Source organism: Solea solea, chromosome 12 (assembly GCF_958295425.1).
Source record: "Solea solea chromosome 12, fSolSol10.1, whole genome shotgun sequence".
NCBI lineage: Eukaryota > Metazoa > Chordata > Actinopteri > Pleuronectiformes > Soleidae > Solea > Solea solea.
In genome coordinates, this window is record NC_081145.1 from 2184293 (window position 1) to 2201371 (window position 17079).

Genomic DNA, 17079 nt, shown 5'->3' on the forward strand with positions numbered 1-17079 from the left:
ACGTCAATCTGAGTGATGGAGGCAGCAGTGTGTGTGTGTGTGTGTGTGTGTGTGTGTGAGTGTGAGAGAGAGAGAGAGAGAGTGTGTGTGTGTGTGAGAGAGAGCGAGAGAGAGAGCGTGTGTGTGTTTGTGTGTGTGTGTGTGGGAGAGTGAGTGGTTTACAAACGTCTGTCTCACAGTGAGATGAAGACGCGATCATGTGACGTAGACATCAGATACTTAAACCTGTGTGTGTGTGTGTGTGTGTAAGTAATCTGTGTGCTGTAGTTCTATGCTGAAAATCCAGCTCGATCCTCGGCGCATGCGTACATTCTAAAATACGATTTGCACAACGGTCCGACATCAAAGATGGCGGGAGCCTCCGACCCACTGGAGGACATGCTCTTCAATGAGGTGGACGAGAAAGCCGTCAGCGACCTCGTCGGTTCTCTGGAGTCTCAACTGGGCGACAGAAAGATTCCCGCCGCCTCGTTTCCCGGCGGGAGTCGGGAGGCAGCTCCGCCCGCCGCGGGCCACTTCTCAGGGAAAGAGCGTGATCCAGCGGGGTCCGCGGAGCCGCAACAAGGGCATCAGAAAGCGGGTCTAACCCAAGAACCCCGCGCCAACGAGCCCCTGTCTGCTCCCAGCCTCTCCTCGTCCTCCGGGGCCGTCATCGCCGTTGGAGCGGCTCCTCTCTCGGCTTCACCCGCACTGGGACCCGTAACTTTGAGCTCTCAGCCCTCTGCTGCTAGCTTCCACCGGGCGACTGTCCTGGGTCCGAGTGTGGTACCCGGCTCGTCTAACGAGGTTTCCAGGAGCGACTCTCCCGCCCCGCTGACGTTAAACGGCGGGACTGTGAAGTTGGTGCACTCTCTCTCCGGGTCCAGTTCAGTCATCAGCTCCGTCAGCTCCACCTTACCGGTACTTCAGCCCTCAGTGGCGCCCTCGCAGAGACACCCGAGCCCGGTGACCAGCGGTGCGCAGAACGGGGTCGAGCCCAAAGGCGCCCCGACCCCGGCAGCCTCCAGCCCACAGGTCCAGAACCACAACAGTCCTCTGATCCACACCAAGACCCTGGTGCCCAGTCCGCCCGTCGTCCTGGCCTCCAGCACGCCCCCTCCCGCCACAGCCCCATGTCCGGTCAGCCACACTCAGACCGGGACCGGTTCAGAGAAGCCCGCAGTCAACGGAATGGCTCAGCCCGCGGTGACCATAGTGAGGCCACAGGGCGCTGCGGTGGTGGCCCCCGGCCTCCACCAGCAGAGGCCCGGACTGGTGGCCAGCGCCACCCGGGTGTCCGCCCCGCAGCTGCCGCTGTCTGTGCGGCCTCCGCTGCAGCAGACCACGACCACGACCATCCAGCTGCCGCCTGGGTTCACCATACCTGCAGGTGAGAGCACACCTGAGGGGTCACCTGTGACGTCACAGTTCTTCTGAGTTCTCAGACTCCAGGGAGAAATTTCTAATCCAATGAAACAATAGATTAATATTAATAATCAATGAGTGGACATGTCTGTCCACACAGACACGTTTGTCTATGTCTGTCCACACAGACACCTTTGTCCATGTCTGTCCACACAGACACGATTGTCCATGTCTGTCCACACAGAGACACGTTTGTCATGTCTGTCCACACAGACACGTTTGTCCATGTCTGTCTACACAGACACGTTTGTCCATGTCTGTCCACACAGAGACACGTCTGTCCATGTCTGTCTACACAGACACGTTTGTCCATGTCTGTCCACACAGAGACACGTCTGTCCACACAGACACGTTTGTCCATGTCTGTCCACACAGACACGTTTGTCCATGTCTGTCCACACAGAGACACGTCTGTCTATGTCTGTCCACACAGACACGTTTGTCCATGTCTGTCTACACAGAGAAACGTCTGTCTATGTCTGTCCACACAGACACGTTTGTCCATGTCTGTCAAACTTGATCATATAAAATCATGTGACTATAAATGAGTGAGGTCGTTGAAGGTCACTGACTGTCTGACACCACAGTCAGATTGTGTGACAGGAAGTGAGGTCACATCATGGCTGTTTGCTCCTCCCCCTCAGGTATGGTTCTGGTGCGGACAGAGACCGGGCAGCTGGTCATGGTTCCTCAGCAGGTTCTGGCTCAAGCTCAGGCCAAGCAGGCACAGACGGCCACCAACATCGGCCCGAGACCGGCAGTGCCGACGGCTGCCACCACCATCCGGGTCAGCACCGCCCCCACCGCCATGGTCAGACTTCAAAATAAAAGTCTTACTTCACATTTGTAAAAAAAAAAAAAAAATGTTGGGAGTTTAACCGACCTCTGACCCCTGACCCGGCAGGCTCCTGGTTCACCTCAGACTGTCCGCCTGGCCACACCCACTCCCACCAGAATGGTTCAGTCCACCACTGCTGTACAGGTGTGTGTGCCTGCGCGCGTGTGTTAAAAGCTTGTGTGTGTGTGTGTGTGTGTGTGTTAAAAGCTTGTTTGTGTGTGTTTGTCAGAAGGCCATCACAGCACCCCCTGCTGGTGCAGCCATGTCAGTGAAGATGACCACGCCTCAGAAGGCGCTGACGGTGATCACGGCTGGGGGGGCGGGGCCGCCTGTGGCCAAACCTGCCGGTGTTGCGTCCACGTCCCTGACCAGCACCACGGCCGCACCCCCGGCCACGCCCCCGGCCAGAGTCACCGTGGTTTCCCAGGTGAGTTGTCGTTGACGCGTTACCACGGCGCCCTGTGCATGTCGCTGCTGTTTGACGCGGCGTGTTCTTCTTTGACAGGAAATGCAAGAGAACGTGAAGAAATGCAAGAACTTCCTCGCCACACTCATCAAGCTAGCATCGCATAACTCGCCGTCCCCAGAAACGTCCAAGAATGTGAAGGCGCTGGTTCAGGACCTGCTGGTAAGACGACCTCCCCGCCGCCGCCATCTTCTCATTGGCCGCTCGTTATTTTACCTGCTTTAACCTGACATGTGTGTTTGTTCAGGACGCCAAGATTGAGCCGGAGGAGTTCACCACCCGACTGCAGGCGGAGCTTAAGTCCTCGCCTCAGCCCTACCTCATCCCCTTCCTCAAGGTACCTTCACACTGTCGCACGTGTCACACCTGTCACGCCGTTCACACGCTTTGACTCCGCCCTGTTGTGTTTCTTCAGAAAAGCCTCCCGTCCCTGCGTCAGTCTCTGCTCAGCAGTCAACAGTCTCTGGTTACGGCCCCGCCCAGCACCTCAGCTCCGCCCCCGACCGCTCCCGGCTCCGTCACGACCGCCACCATCAGACCGCGGCTACCCATCAGTCCGGCCGGCGGTGCCACCGTTAGGCTGAACACGCCCCTCACAAGCACAGCTGCTCTGGTACGATGACTCAGCACAAATGTGCTGACCAGGAGAAAAGCACGAGTCATGGTTATTGGTTAACGTGTGTGTTTGTGTGTGTGTGTGTGTGTGTGTGTGTGTCTCTTCTCCCAGGCCGCGGGTAGACCCGGGGTCCACACAGTCCAGACCCGCTCACCTGTGGTCATCAGTCACACCCTCAGAAGTCCAGGTGAGTGCCGGCCGCTGCAGTTCTGAGCCGCAGCACCGGGTGGCGGTGACCTCTGACCTGCTCTGTTTCCTTCAGCTTCTCTCGTGAGAGGAACCGTGGCAACTGTCGCCGGCAGAGGTCTCGTCAACCAGGCGTCTGCAGCCAATCAGAAGAAGCTGAGTGATCCTGGGGGCGGGACTTTCAGGTGACGTCCGTCTCATTTCTAAACAATCAAAGAATCACTGAGCCGCACACCTGACCTCTGACCTATATCCTCCTCAGAGACGACGATGACATTAATGACGTGGCGTCCATGGCTGGGGTCAACCTTAACGAGGAAAATGCCCGTATCCTAGCAACCAGCTCAGAGTTGGTGGGCACGAAGATCCGCTCGTGTAAGGACGAGTCCTTCCTGCCCGCTGGCGTCCTGCACCGCCGCGTCCTGGACACAGGTATGTCACCGCTCACCTGTGCAGGCGAGGCCGCGCTTAGCCTTCGTTCACGTTCTCTTCTCGTCTTCAGCGAGGAAACTGGGCGTGACCGAGGTGTCGCTGGAGGTGGTCAACTTCATTTCCCACGCAACTCAGTCCAGACTGCGCTCGCTGCTGGAGAAGGTTTCAGCCGTCGCACAGCATCGCACAGACGGCGGCAAGGTGAGTGCACGCGCCCCGCCTCTTCACCCGCGGTTACACAGCCCGCTGACTCCTCCCCCTGCCCCTCCCCCTCCTCAGGATGAAGATCAGTGTGAGCAGACGTCAGACGTTCGTTCGCAGCTGCGTTTCTTCGAGCAGTTGGAGAGGATGGAGAAACAGAGGAAGGACGAGCAGGAGAGAGAGATTCTGCTGAAGGCGGCCAAGGTACGACCACGTTTGTCTGGGGTCAAAGGTCGTGGGGCAGTCGTTTGTCTGGGGTCAAAGGTCGTTGGACCGACGTCTTCATGGGACATTTGCTGTGCTTCTTTTTTTTTTCCAGAGTCGAGCTCGACAGGAAGATCCTGAACAGGCTCGTCTGAAGCAGAAGGCCAAAGAGGTTGGTCCACAGGTCACGTGACTGTCAGCTGAGTCAGAGAGAGTGGGTTAAAAAACCACAAAAACAACAGAGATTGACCACAGGGGGCAACAGTGAGCCCGTGATTCAACAACCATTCACCTGCTTAGTTTTCTGCAGATTTAAAGAGGCCATAGCCCGGAAATATTATTATGTACAATTAACGCTGCGCTGTTGACCATAAAAACAACTTCATGTTTGTAAGTACACCTCTATAACTCACATATAAGTGAGATTGGACCATGCTAAGCCAGATGGTTTTCATGACTCTGCAGATTTTAACGGGTGGTTTTCATGACTCTGCAGATTTAATGGATGTTTTCATGACTGCAGATTTAACAGATGTTTTCATGACTCTGCAGATTTAACAGATGTTTTCATGACTCTGCAGATGCAGCAGCAGGAATTGGCACAGATGCGACAACGAGACGCTAACCTCACGGCGCTCGCCGCCATCGGGCCTCGCAAAAAACGCAAGCTGGACTCAGTGGGAGGAGCCACAGCAGGTGCAGAGGTAAAAAGATGATGTCGTCCCTCAGTGGTTGCAGTTTCCAGTCTGTAACAGCAGAGTGCGCTGTCATGACTCGGTCAGAGTGTTGTAACGCTGCTCTCTGTCTCCCCCCTCAGGCGGCCTCTGGCTCTGCAGCGTCGTCGTCTCGTCAGCAGCTGCGTCAGAGGATCACACGCGTTAATCTCAGGGATTTCATCTTGTGTCTGGAGCAGGAACGCAGCACGTCGCGCTCGATGCTGCTCTACAAGGCTCTGCTGAAGTGAGGGGGCGGGGCCACAGCACAGCGCTTCACCTGATGCCACGCCCTCGTTCCTGTCGTCTCTCCACTCGTCCACGTCACGTTTAGCTTTAGCGCGGCGCTTCACTATGGTAACGACGGGGTCACGTGACCAAACGTAACCATGCCGCGGCTGTTTGACGAACTGTCAGCGAACGCAGCGTTCACGTCCATGTGAGTGGGTCGTTCATCATTACCCACAGTGCACCTGCACCACTGAAGGGCGGGGCTAACACAGGTCTGGGGTCACATTCTTCGTGACTCTGGTGATGTCACATGACTTTTTTTTTATTGAGACAAATAGTCGTGGAAGACGAGGAGGCGGAGCTTATTGAAGGTTTTTGATCACGCTTGGATGTTGTCATAGCAACTGGCTGCTGATTGGATGAAATGTGCTACAACAGCTATGCTAATGTCTGCTAGCAAACACTTATCACACCTAGACACGCCCACTGTTGCAAGGCCTTCCTGTGATTGGTCCAAACCCAGAGTGTGTTTGTGTGTTACAAACAGGTTAAAGGAGCAGTTCCACATTTTAGTTCCATATGACCTCTGACCCTTCGTTCAGCGTGAGGTCACATGACCAGCGACAGCATACATTAAAATGACTGATCAGTACTTTAATCAGTTTCAGATGATGTTCTTAGCATTCATGCTAAGCTAACTGCCTTTATGTTGTGCTAGGCTAGCTGTTAGCATCAGATCATGTCAATGTGAAAGGAGCTGGTTCTCCTCATGCCCCGCCCCCTCCCTGCTGACAACTCATTTTAACCATATGGTCACATGATCAGTTTTACAGAGTGAACATGTCACGCCGAGTACTCCTGATGCATCATGGGTAATTTACCAGTCAGAGCTCAGGTGGTGTGTGTCTGAGTGTGTGTGTGTGTGGTTTGTCTTCTGGTCTCTCATTGGCTGTTGAGCTGACACTGAGTCCAGGACACAGCGCCCTCTGGTGGACTATTTATATTTCCTACACTCTGACTCACTTCAGGTGATTTTACAGACGTTTGTACCTTTGAAATAAAAACATGAAATTAAGTCAAACATGGTCTGTCTTTTATCAGGAAGTGACACGTTATAAACAGGAAGTGACATGTTATAAAATATCATTATAAACAGGAAGTGACACATGAATATGGCTATAAACAGGAAGTGACGGCATTCAGTCGTCTAAAGTTGATTGTTTTGTTTTTTTCATTGAAATATTTGTTTACATTCATTAATCATACGGTAAACAAACAATCGCCACCTCACACTGTGACTAACGTGATGTTAACATGGCGTCAGACTGTGCGGTTGCTAGGCAACCTGATGGACACTGGACCATCAGATGTGGCGTTCAGGCATCACTGGTTTGGTTATTTTTGCGGCGGCATGTTAAAAGGTTACGATGACATCACACACAGCTCTTAGCTCCACCACCAGGTCACAGGTCCACAGAGATGGCAGCGCAGCAGCAGTGCATTGTGGGTGCTCAGTGCAGGTCTTTGAAGGGTTTGGGGTAGTTGAACATCAGGTAGTCCATGTAGTAGAAGTCGTAGGCCTTCTGCCGCTCAGTGGTGTCGAGCAGAGAGAAGTATTTCTGCGTCATCTCAGACGACGTCCTCTCAGCCAGCGGGTTCCTGTCTTTGAAGTCGGGGAAGCTGAGGTTGGCGGGTGCTCCAACACTCCGCAGCACGAAGTCTGCATCGTCCTTTAGACTCTCGAACTTCCCTATGAAGGAGTAGCGGAGCAGGCAGGGGTGACACAGCTGACTCACCGGCTCCCAGTGAATGTCCATCCCCACCGGCCGACGCACGTCCAACAGGTACTGGACAAACTCCCGGAAGGTGACGCCTGCGCCGGTGCGCAGTGCGGCGTGCGTGGCATTGGTGCGGTACCTGGAGATGATGGGCCGTCCGAACACAGGGTGGTAGTACGAGTTTGGACTCTCAAACTTGTCCCGAAACGCCGACACCAGGCGCTCGAAGGGTTCCCTGACAAACAGCACCTTGGTGTAAGAGCCGAGTCTGGCGGCGATGGCGGCGTGGTCGTAGCTCTCCAGCCGCCGCAGCCGGTCGGTGTAGTGCACTGCGTCGTGAGGAATGTGCTGTGTGGAGGTGGCGCTGCCACCGAGCACCATCAGCACCCGCTTCCAGTTGGAGCAGCCGGCTTTGGGCACCTCGCAGTACAGGAGGCGGGACCTGTCCTCCACGTAGACCCGCGACACCTGCCGCCGAGAAACCCGCTGCTCCACCGCGCCGCCCGGCTGGTATAAGGCACAGACTTCGTCCAGCCGGCGACGGCGGGCGTCCTGGGTCCTCGCAAGCCTCAGCTGATGCTCCTCCTCTGCACCAGCAGGGGCGCCACTTTTCAGAAGCAGCTTCCTGCGACGTTTGGTGACCTGGTGCCGGGATCCAACCAAAGAGTCGTCAAACACCGGCGGAGACGACCTCTGCTGCCCGAGGTCAAAGACCACGGAAGCTATTGAGCCGTCAGCTAGCATCACTTCCTGAAACAAAGAGAGACACCAGGTCAGGGGGCGGAAACTATACTTACTGAACTTTTCATAGTGTGTGTGTGTGTGTGTGTGTCTCACCTTGTCAGGAGCCACAGCCACACTTACACCTGCAGAGAGACAGATGGACAATGAGCTGAGGACAACAGAGTGTATGTGCGTGTGTGTGCGTTATGGGGGGCATTTTATGCCAGCACAAGAAATACAATACAATGCCTGTACGCACGCGTATTGTACACCAAATAATGAAGGGTGACAAGTGTCATGCAACGTGCGAACGTAGTGGACGCCTGTGTGCACGCTAAATAAAATAATTAATTAATAAATAATTAATTTAATGTTATTAATTATTTATTTTTATTAAAATAAAATTATTTCTTTTAAATAATTATTGAATTCATTATTAATTATTTATTAATTTAAGGAATGTAAAACTTCAAAATAAAAATATCCTGACAGCTCTGATTCATCTATAAGTTCTGCTTTCTTCTCAAAAATCCCGTATGAACCTGAGACTCTGTAACAGCTGATCTGTGTAGATAGAAAATTAATAACTGTCAGGTCCTGATGATCCAGTGTATCTCGTGTGTAAATGGGCACAGCCCCTTCTTCAGTTTCACGCCTGAGGAATGGTTCAGTCCCTGATAGACCTCAACATCCCGTGCATGTGTGACTGAAATAGCCTAAACTGTCACATCGGTCTCTCTTGGTAACACATGGACTGCTTGAATTGTGAAGCGAAGCAGCTGTTAAACTCAAAATTTGTCATAACGTAAATAATTATTTGTACATTGAGACGAGCGTGCGCACAGGCGTCCGCTGCCCCTCGCTGTTTGATTTCCACAAACACTTCACAGTGTGTGTCTGTACACGTATGTACTTAACAGTCACGCGTGGTCTTCATGTCACGTATTCATGTGACGATCAGAAAATAATTCCACGTCATGATGTCACGACGATGATGTCATGAAAAGTAACACCATCATGACATCATCAGTGATGCTTTAACTTTTAACCGAATGATAGAACAGCAGGTGGCGCTGTGCTGTGGTCACACTGACCTGGCATCTTCTGCAGTACCAAGACATCCTGTAGGTGGCAGAGCAGCAGCACAGATCCAGCTCCAAGCACCATCAAGAGCCACAAAGAAAAAAGCAGAGAGGAGGGCGGGGCCATGGTCCACAGGGGGGCGTGGTCCCTGAGGAGGGGGTTGTGGTAAAAAAAATAAAAAACATAATCACAAAAATAAAAGCGGTGATGACCTGAGGTGACCTCGTGAGTCTGTGACGTCACAGACGTACGCCGCGGTTTACGTAGGGCTGGGCGATATATCGATATTTTAATATTTATCGATATATTTCTAAACGAGATATAACACAGGACAATATCGATATCATTAAAATGACAATACATGAGCCACAGTTTGCACTTATTTCTCCCTGCGTCCTCTCTCTCTCTCTCTCGTTGCCTCAAACATGACACTTTGAGTGTGACCGGCTGATGATTGGTTGTTCTGCCTTAAGTCCCGCCTCTCTTGGTGTGTTAGATTTATTGTTCAGCTCGTGCTGAGGAGGCGGGAACTAGCTGGTTCATCCCCAGCACCATGCTAGCTCGTCCTGAGGTGAGCTTTATTTCATAAACCAGCGCCACCTATCGACTTTCAACAGCCTCCGTTTGTTAATTATACCCCAAAAACCAGCCATGCCAAGAGCTTTGTGTGTTTTCAATGTGTCCTGAAGCTCCACACACGGAGCTAAGTACGTCTGCGGGGCCGGTCCCCGGGTTTACCTGCGGGACGAGTCACTCACCCTGTGTGGGTTGGGCTAATCCAAAATAGTGAAAACAAGGGGGGTGTTCTCTGAAGACACGCTGTTACCTGTGAAACACGGCTGCTCTGAAAACACCCCCATTAGCACTTGGTACTTTCCTCCTGATGAAATGAACCATAGACTGTATGAAATGAACATGGCAAAAAGTATTCTTATGTTGAAGGTTAAAATTGATGTAACCATTGGTTAATAATAAATGGGTCAGTTTTTCTCATACTATTGTTCTCTGTTTAAGTCATTTCACTTGATCAAGCCTATTCTAACGTTCCACACTACAAAATAAGTCGTTAAAGAGTGTGTGATTCGTGCTGATATCGTATCGGAAGTGAAAAAGTTGTATCGGGACATCCTTACTTTGATGTGCCTAGATTAACGTGACAGGTGGAGATCACTGTTTTGTCACCAAACAGCATCTATACAGGCTCCGTGGGGCTGGGCGGAGGATGTGGAGGCTTTCTGCTGGCCGGATGTCGAAACCCGGAGACCGGAGCCTCGGTGTTGGACACGGTTAACAACGAGCCGCTGATGTGTTTTAAGTCCACATGGAGCTGAAATCTGTGGCTAACAGCTGAGCGGCTAACAGCTGGCGGCAGGTGTTACGTCACCAGCAGCGAAGATGGTTAAGAAAAGTGTAAAAGTACACATTTAATTTAGGAAAATAACAGCGCCATTCTTTCTTTTTTCTTAGCCACCAACTGCTCACTCTCCACCTGCACCGCGTCCGCCATATACTACCGGTATATCGCCCAGCCCTAAGGCTCCGCCCCCAAGCCACCTCATCTACACTGAGTTGCCACATGGCCACAAAGTTCACCGTTGAACCCCTGTTAGTCCCTTCATGGAAAACTGGCTGTAAACAAGTTTTGCTGTGGTTAGCGTAGCTACAAAACATGCTATTATGTTCTTAAATGATAATCTGAGGTGAGCTCAGTGGGCAACATGGCTGACCAGGTGATGGCAGAGTCTGGATCAGCAGATCAGATCAGGATCCTGAGCTCAGAGATGAAGGCGGCAGAGGAGGCGGGGATGTTTATGTTGTTCTGTGAGATTAGAGCGTCATTAATCCCAGCAGCAGTGGTGGATTTACAGATTATATTCTGATTATCTTCATGGTCATTTCAATCATCCTTCTGGGACTGACATCACCATGACAACAGCTATCAGTTGAAACAATGAGTGACCTTTGAACTCAGACCTGTCCTTCAGGTTCTCATGTTGCCTAATGTTGGACATCATGAGAGGAGCAATGATTGTGAGTCTCATTGTCTTCACTGTCTCATCATCCTCGCCTGGAGCTGTGGGCGTGACCCATGATCACCTGATCCATGACATCACTGGAACTGTGCCTCTGTGTGTGTGTGTGTGTGTGTGTGTGTGCACATGTGTGTGGTTATTTTTAGCAGTGAGCAGAGTAATAATTCAGTGTGATCACACAGCAGCTTGTTCAGCTCTGCTGGGACACAGGAGATGAATCCTCCCCCTCCTCTTCCTCACCCCCATGATGAAAGTGTGATTCAGTTCAGTTTTCAGTTAAAGCTTCGTCCACTGAAAATGAATCAAGTCAAAACCTGTGCAGGTGAACAGTGGTCAACAGCTGAAGAAAAGCTATAGAAAAGCTAATAAAAAGCTAAAGAAAAGCTCATATAAATCTTATGAAAAGCTAATAAAAAGGTAAAGAAATGCTAATAAAAAAGCTAAAGAAAAGCTAATAAAAAGCTAATAATCTCATGAAAAGCTAATAAAAAGCTCATAGAAACCCTTAAAAAAGTTCGTACGTAGCCGGTTTAAAGTCAGTACACACTAAAAGCCAACGGAAACCCGGTAAGTCGGTGAAGTCCGTTTCAATATTCGGTTAAAAAGCCTGTAAAATGCTCAAAGAAACACGGAACATTGCCGGTTAAATGAGCCGCTGCAGCTGCCGCTTCACTCACTCACCTGTGTGGGGATGAACATGGACGCTGTCGGTGGAGTTTCCCGCTCCGCTCAAAGTCTTCTTCTCCCGGGGAGAGGACACCGTCAGCGGGGACACACACAGAGAGACGAGTCGGCCACAGAGACAGACGAGCCGGGCACAGAGCTCCGCGTCTGCACGCTGATAGAGCTGATGGAGGGAGGAAGCAGCGAACACGCCCAAATTTAGCGACACACACACACACACACACACACACACAGCGATCCGTGAGAGGAGGAGAAGACGGCGGACAAGATGGCGTCAAGTTCGTGAGCACAGCGAAGAAGAAAGCGGATGTGAAGCAGTGGCCCTTCAAAATAAGATCAATTCGCCACCGTAACATGAAGAAGACCAGGCCTTTCAAATATGTGACATATTTACATAAAGAATGAGTTTTTTTAATAAAACAGAGACAAATATAAAAGATTAATCTTATAAGGTAAAATTCAGGTGACTGTGTGTGTGTGTGAGTGAGTGCTTCTATTGGTTGTTGTTTACCACCTCTCTCTCCTGGGGGGAGTCTCTGTGCAGCTGACACCAAGAGTTTGCCAGGCAACTGTGTGTGTGTGTGTGTGTCTGTCTGTCTGTGTGTGTGTGTGTGTGTATATGTTTATGTGCAAATGTGCATATATATATATATATATATATATATGTGTGTGTGTGTGTGTGTGTATATATACATATATACATATATATATATATACATATATATGTTGATTTATGTCAGTAATTCCATTCAAAAAGTGAAACTTGTATAATGTATACATTCATTCCACACAGACTGATATATTTCAAATGTCTATTGCTTTTTTTTTTTTGATGATTATAACTGACAACTAATGAAAACCCCAAATTCAGTATCTCAGAAAATTAGAATATTGTGAAAAGGTTCAATATTGAAGACACCTGGTGCCACACTCTAATCAGATAATTTATTCAAAACACCTGCAAAGGCCTTTAAATGGTCTCTCAGTCTGGTTCTGTAGGCTACACAATCATGGGGAAGACTGCTGACTTGACAGTTGTCCAAAAGACGACCATTGACACCTTGCACAAGGAGGGCAAGAAAAATCTATGGGGTACTGTGAAGAGGAAGATGTGATACGCCAGATCCAACAATGCAGAAGAGCTGAAGGCCACTATCAGAACAACCAGGGCTCTCATAACACCTGAGCAGTGCCACAGACTGTTCGACTCCATGCCACGCTGCATTGCATTGCTGCAGTAATTCAGGCAAATGGAGCCCAAATTAAGTATTGAGTGCTGTACATGCTCATACTTTTCACTTGGCCAACATTTCTAAAAAAACTTTTTTTGCATTGGTCTTAAGTAATATTCTAATTTTCTGAGATACTGAATTTGGGATTTTCATTAGTTGTCAGTTATAATCATCAAAATTAAAAGAAATAAACATTTGAAATATATCAGTCTGTGTGTAATGAATTAATATAATATACAAGTTTCACTTTTTGAATGGAATTTCTGACATAAATCAACTTTTTGATGATTTTCTAATTATATGACCAGCACCTGTACTGTGTATACATATGTGTACAGTGTATACATGTATATACACTGTATATGTATATGTATATATACTGTATATATATACAGTGTATATACATATATATACATAACGTAATAAATAATGATAATTATTGACATGTCTGAACTCATACTGTGATTGGTCGGTCTGTGTTTGAGGGCGGGGCAGGAAAGAGTCCAGGTGACATAAAACATTTGTTGAGTTTATTAACGATGAGAATAAACACAAACAACAACAACAACATGTCAACAACACAAACATCATCAATCAATCACATACACTTAGATTATTGATTACTATCTATAGATATTCATCTGTATCATTTTATGTCTTATGATTCTCCAGAAGGTGACCAATCAATGCTGAGAGCTGAGGTGGGCGTGGCCTTCATATTCCCATGTAGGTGTTCATCTTGGCGAGGGCGTCGCAGATGGTGGTGAGGTCACTGCGAAGGTCAAGAACTACGGCCTCGATGCTCCGCGTGTCTTTGAGCAGGTCCACGCTCTGAGTGTACGGGTTATAGTAGACGGAGAAGGGACGCTTGATCGTCTTCGCAAAATCTCTGAGAACACAAAGAGGACAAGAGGAGGACGAGAAGAGGGCGAGGACACAAAGAGGACAGGAAGAGGACAAGAGAACGAGAAGAGGACAAGGACACAAAGAGGAAGAGAAGAGGACAATGACACAAAAAGGAAGAGCAGAGAAGAGGACTAGAAGAGAACAAGGACACAAAGAGGACAAGAAGAGAACGAGGACACAAAGAGGACAAGAAGAAGACACAGAGAGGAAGAGAAGATACACACAGACGCACACACAGACACACACCTCATCTTCTCCTTAGCGTCTTCAAAGCTCTCAGAAACAAAGTAAACGTCCTGAAAGGTCGTGATGAGACATTCCTGATTACAGGTCGTCTTGGGGTCAAAGGTCTTCACACAAGCCTGGTCAGACAGAGCATGCTGGGAAAAATGAAACAGAGCATGCTGGGAAAAAATAAGCAACAACAACTTCCATTGTGTGTCTGTGTGTGTCTGTGTGTGTGTGTAGTACCCTCAGTTCTCCTATAGAGGACAGCAGTCCAGCTCCGTACGCTCTCAGCTGTTGGTCTTGTTTGCAGAGTCCAAACTCGATGGTGAAGAAATAACACTGTAAACACACACACACACACACACGATTCACACTGCTGCCTCTAGAGGTCACTATCTCTGCACTACACACACACACACTTATTTTAAGTTAGTATTTTAAATAGAATCAAAATTTTAACTCACAGTGGCGAGTTTTTGAACGTCGTCGTCAGACGCTCCCAGAGATGCTAGTCCGATTTCCTGAGAGAACTGAGCAAACCTGGGGTCGGCCAGCAGGGGGACGTGACCCAGCAGCTCATGACACGCATCACTGCCAACAGGAAGTTAGACACGCGACGACAGGAAGTTAGACACGCGACGACATGAAGTTAGACACGCAACGACAGGAAGTGACACACACGACGACAGGAGGTTAGACATGCGACGACGGAAGTTAGACACGCGTGAGTGTGTGTGCATGTGTGTGTGTGCATGTGTGTGTGTGTGTGCATGCGTGTGTGTGTGCATGTGTGTGTGTACTCACAGCTCAGGTGTGTGAGTGTGTGTGCATGTGTGTGTGTGCATGTGTGTGTGTGTGCATGCGCGTGTGTGTGCATGCGTGTGTGTGTGCATGTGTGTGTGTGTGTGTGTGCGTGCATGCGTGTGTGTGTGTGCATGTGTGTGCATGTGTGTGTGTACTCACCGCTCAGGTGTGTGAGTGTGTGTGCATGTGCATTTGTGTGTGTGTGTGTGTGTGTGTACTCACGGCTCAGGTGTGTACAGTGGGTCTGTGCTGTGACGGATGTACTGAGTGCAGTTAAACACTCTGAACGCCAAACCTGCCAGGAAATCTCTGGGAGACAAATAACCAGCTACAGGACGGACTGTGAAACCAGAGCGCTCTGACAGAGAGACAGAGAGAGGGAGAGAGAGAGACAGACAGTAAGACAGAGAGAGACAGAGACAGAGACAGAGAGAGAGAGAGAATCACCTTTCTGAAAGAGAGAGACGTCCTCCAGCTGTGGGACATTGTCCTCTCTGGAGCCACCCACCCACACACAGACACACACACACACACACACACCTCTCAGAAAGACAGAGACGTCCTCCAGCTGGGGGACATTGTCCTCTCTGTAGCCACAGTGTTGGACGAGCAGTGGCAGGTTCTTCACGTGTTCTCTGCAGGCGTGCGTCGGGTAAAGTTTGGACAGTTCTCTGAAGACCACGCCCCACGTCCTCACTTCCTCGGGCGTGTAGTCAATACGAGGGACAGGCTGACCGCTGAGGGGTGCAGAGACAAGCGCTCAGAGCTCCAATCACAGACACAGTCAGAGACAAACGGACACGTTACTGGACTTACTGCTTGTAATTCATGGCCACTTCCACAAAGAACTTCCTGCGCTGACGATAAACCTCATCTTTAAAACCCTGAGGTCAGAGGTGAGAGGTCAGAGGTCACCTGAGACTGAGGCTCTGTCATGTGACAGTGAGACTCACAGGATGGTCGGCGTCCAGCTCGGAGCCGTACATCAGGACTCGCTGAGAACATCGATCCAGCTCCGAAATCTTCATGGGAAACCACGGGACGTTGTCCTCACCTGCTGAGAGACAACACGTCACATGACATCACTTCCTCAGGGGGTGGAGCCGTGCAGGTGTTCATACCTGCCTCCTCCGCCCACACGTGAGCCGGTGTGTTGAAGGAGAGGACGTTGACGTGATCTTTGAGATGCTGCAGCAGCTCGTTAAACTCCGCCTTACTGCAGCTGCAGTCGGCCAAGATGTCCACCTCGTCAGAGACGCGTGTGGACGGACGAGACTCGATGTGGTTCAGGTTCACACGCTTCTCCTGCAGGGGGCGACACACACACACACAGACCCTCACCCTGTTCAGAGTCTGGTTCTGGACCTGGTTCAGAGTCTGGTTCTGTACTCACCTGGAAGATTTTCAGAGCTTTGACCAAACCTCCAACCTCATTCTTCAGAGAGAACACCACCGCAGTTTTCCCAGAATCCTCTCTGCTCTCATCAAACTTCTCGTTGATTGGACAGAACGATGGACGTCGAGACTGGACAGAGGACAGAGAAGACAAGAGTGGACAGAGAGGACAGAGAGGACAGAGGTTCTGATGATGCGTTTATTCACCTTTCATTTGAAGGTGAAGGAAATGGTCCTCACCATCTGTCCTCCTCTGTGTCTCTGCTGGTCAAACATGGCCGAGTCCAGGGACAGTCCTCTTCTGGACCAGTATTTGGTAGAGAACATCATCATGGCCGCCGGCTGCATCCTGGGAACCGGTTTCTTCATCACATGAGACGACGCCATGGGGAACCAGTGGGTGTATGAGTACCACGTCTCCAGCCTGTCCACCTGTCTGTCCCTCTGTGTGCGTCTGTCTGTCCCTCTGTGTGCGTCCCTCTGTGTGTCTGTCACTTTGTTCGTCCTCTCTTATAAACTGATGTGGGGGGGAGGAGCTTCTGGCTGTAAGACGTCAGTGTGTCTGTCTCCTTTGAGACACACACACACAGGAGGGACATGTGTGTGCATCTCTGAAGACGTGGTTGTCATGGAGATGAGTGATTGACAGTTCCTCCTGTGTGTCCCTCACAGATGTCCTCTGGATAACACGACGCTGAGCTGAGACAATTTCCTGCAGAAGAGGAAATGAAAGAGAGCACCGCGCCGCCGTCTTTGTTGTGGTTTATGAGCAGATCAGCTGATACACCGCACATCAGAGCAGCGGGGGGAGGGGACGGGGCACGGGGTGACGTCCGTCAGCGGTGACATTTACACGCGTGACATTTCTCACGTTCACATTGGCCACGCCCCCACACCAGCAGACAGGTGACGTCATCACCTT

General features: G+C 50.2%; 3 protein-coding genes across 5 annotated transcripts; 1 reads left to right on the top strand and 2 right to left on the bottom strand.

The window, feature by feature from the left end:
- Positions 1-311: 311 nt before the first annotated feature.
- Positions 312-6366, top strand: LOC131469895 (transcription initiation factor TFIID subunit 4-like). Of its 2 annotated transcripts, none has more exons than XM_058645312.1 (15): positions 312-1369; positions 2049-2215; positions 2309-2386; positions 2472-2669; positions 2748-2870; positions 2956-3045; positions 3124-3321; positions 3436-3511; positions 3587-3695; positions 3773-3942; positions 4013-4143; positions 4222-4347; positions 4463-4519; positions 4929-5051; positions 5165-6366. In XM_058645312.1, the coding sequence occupies exons 1-15, from the start codon at positions 349-351 to the stop codon at positions 5309-5311; spliced, it is 2814 nt and encodes a 937-aa protein (XP_058501295.1). In that variant the 5' UTR covers positions 312-348; the 3' UTR covers positions 5312-6366. The 2 variants fall into 2 exon arrangements, with proteins under 2 accessions (XP_058501295.1, XP_058501296.1); XM_058645313.1 differs by having other exon boundaries at positions 2475-2669.
- Positions 6363-11874, bottom strand: LOC131469901 (carbohydrate sulfotransferase 8-like). The gene is made up of 4 exons (XM_058645319.1): positions 11590-11874; positions 8887-9023; positions 7907-7935; positions 6363-7819 (listed from the first exon to the last, which is right to left on the bottom strand). Exons 2-4 carry the CDS (start codon positions 8999-9001, stop codon positions 6803-6805), a joined length of 1161 nt encoding a protein of 386 aa, XP_058501302.1. The 5' UTR covers positions 9002-9023; positions 11590-11874; the 3' UTR covers positions 6363-6802.
- Positions 11875-13337: 1463 nt separating this feature from the next.
- Positions 13338-17029, bottom strand: tph2 (tryptophan hydroxylase 2 (tryptophan 5-monooxygenase)). Of its 2 annotated transcripts, none has more exons than XM_058644610.1 (11): positions 16398-17029; positions 16156-16287; positions 15884-16067; positions 15716-15816; positions 15579-15646; positions 15303-15499; positions 14985-15120; positions 14423-14549; positions 14202-14297; positions 13977-14110; positions 13338-13713 (listed from the first exon to the last, which is right to left on the bottom strand). In XM_058644610.1, exons 1-11 carry the CDS (start codon positions 16542-16544, stop codon positions 13539-13541), a joined length of 1497 nt encoding a protein of 498 aa, XP_058500593.1. In that variant the 5' UTR covers positions 16545-17029; the 3' UTR covers positions 13338-13538. The 2 variants fall into 2 exon arrangements, with proteins under 2 accessions (XP_058500593.1, XP_058500592.1); XM_058644609.1 differs by having other exon boundaries at positions 15716-15819.
- Positions 17030-17079: the final 50 nt, after the last annotated feature.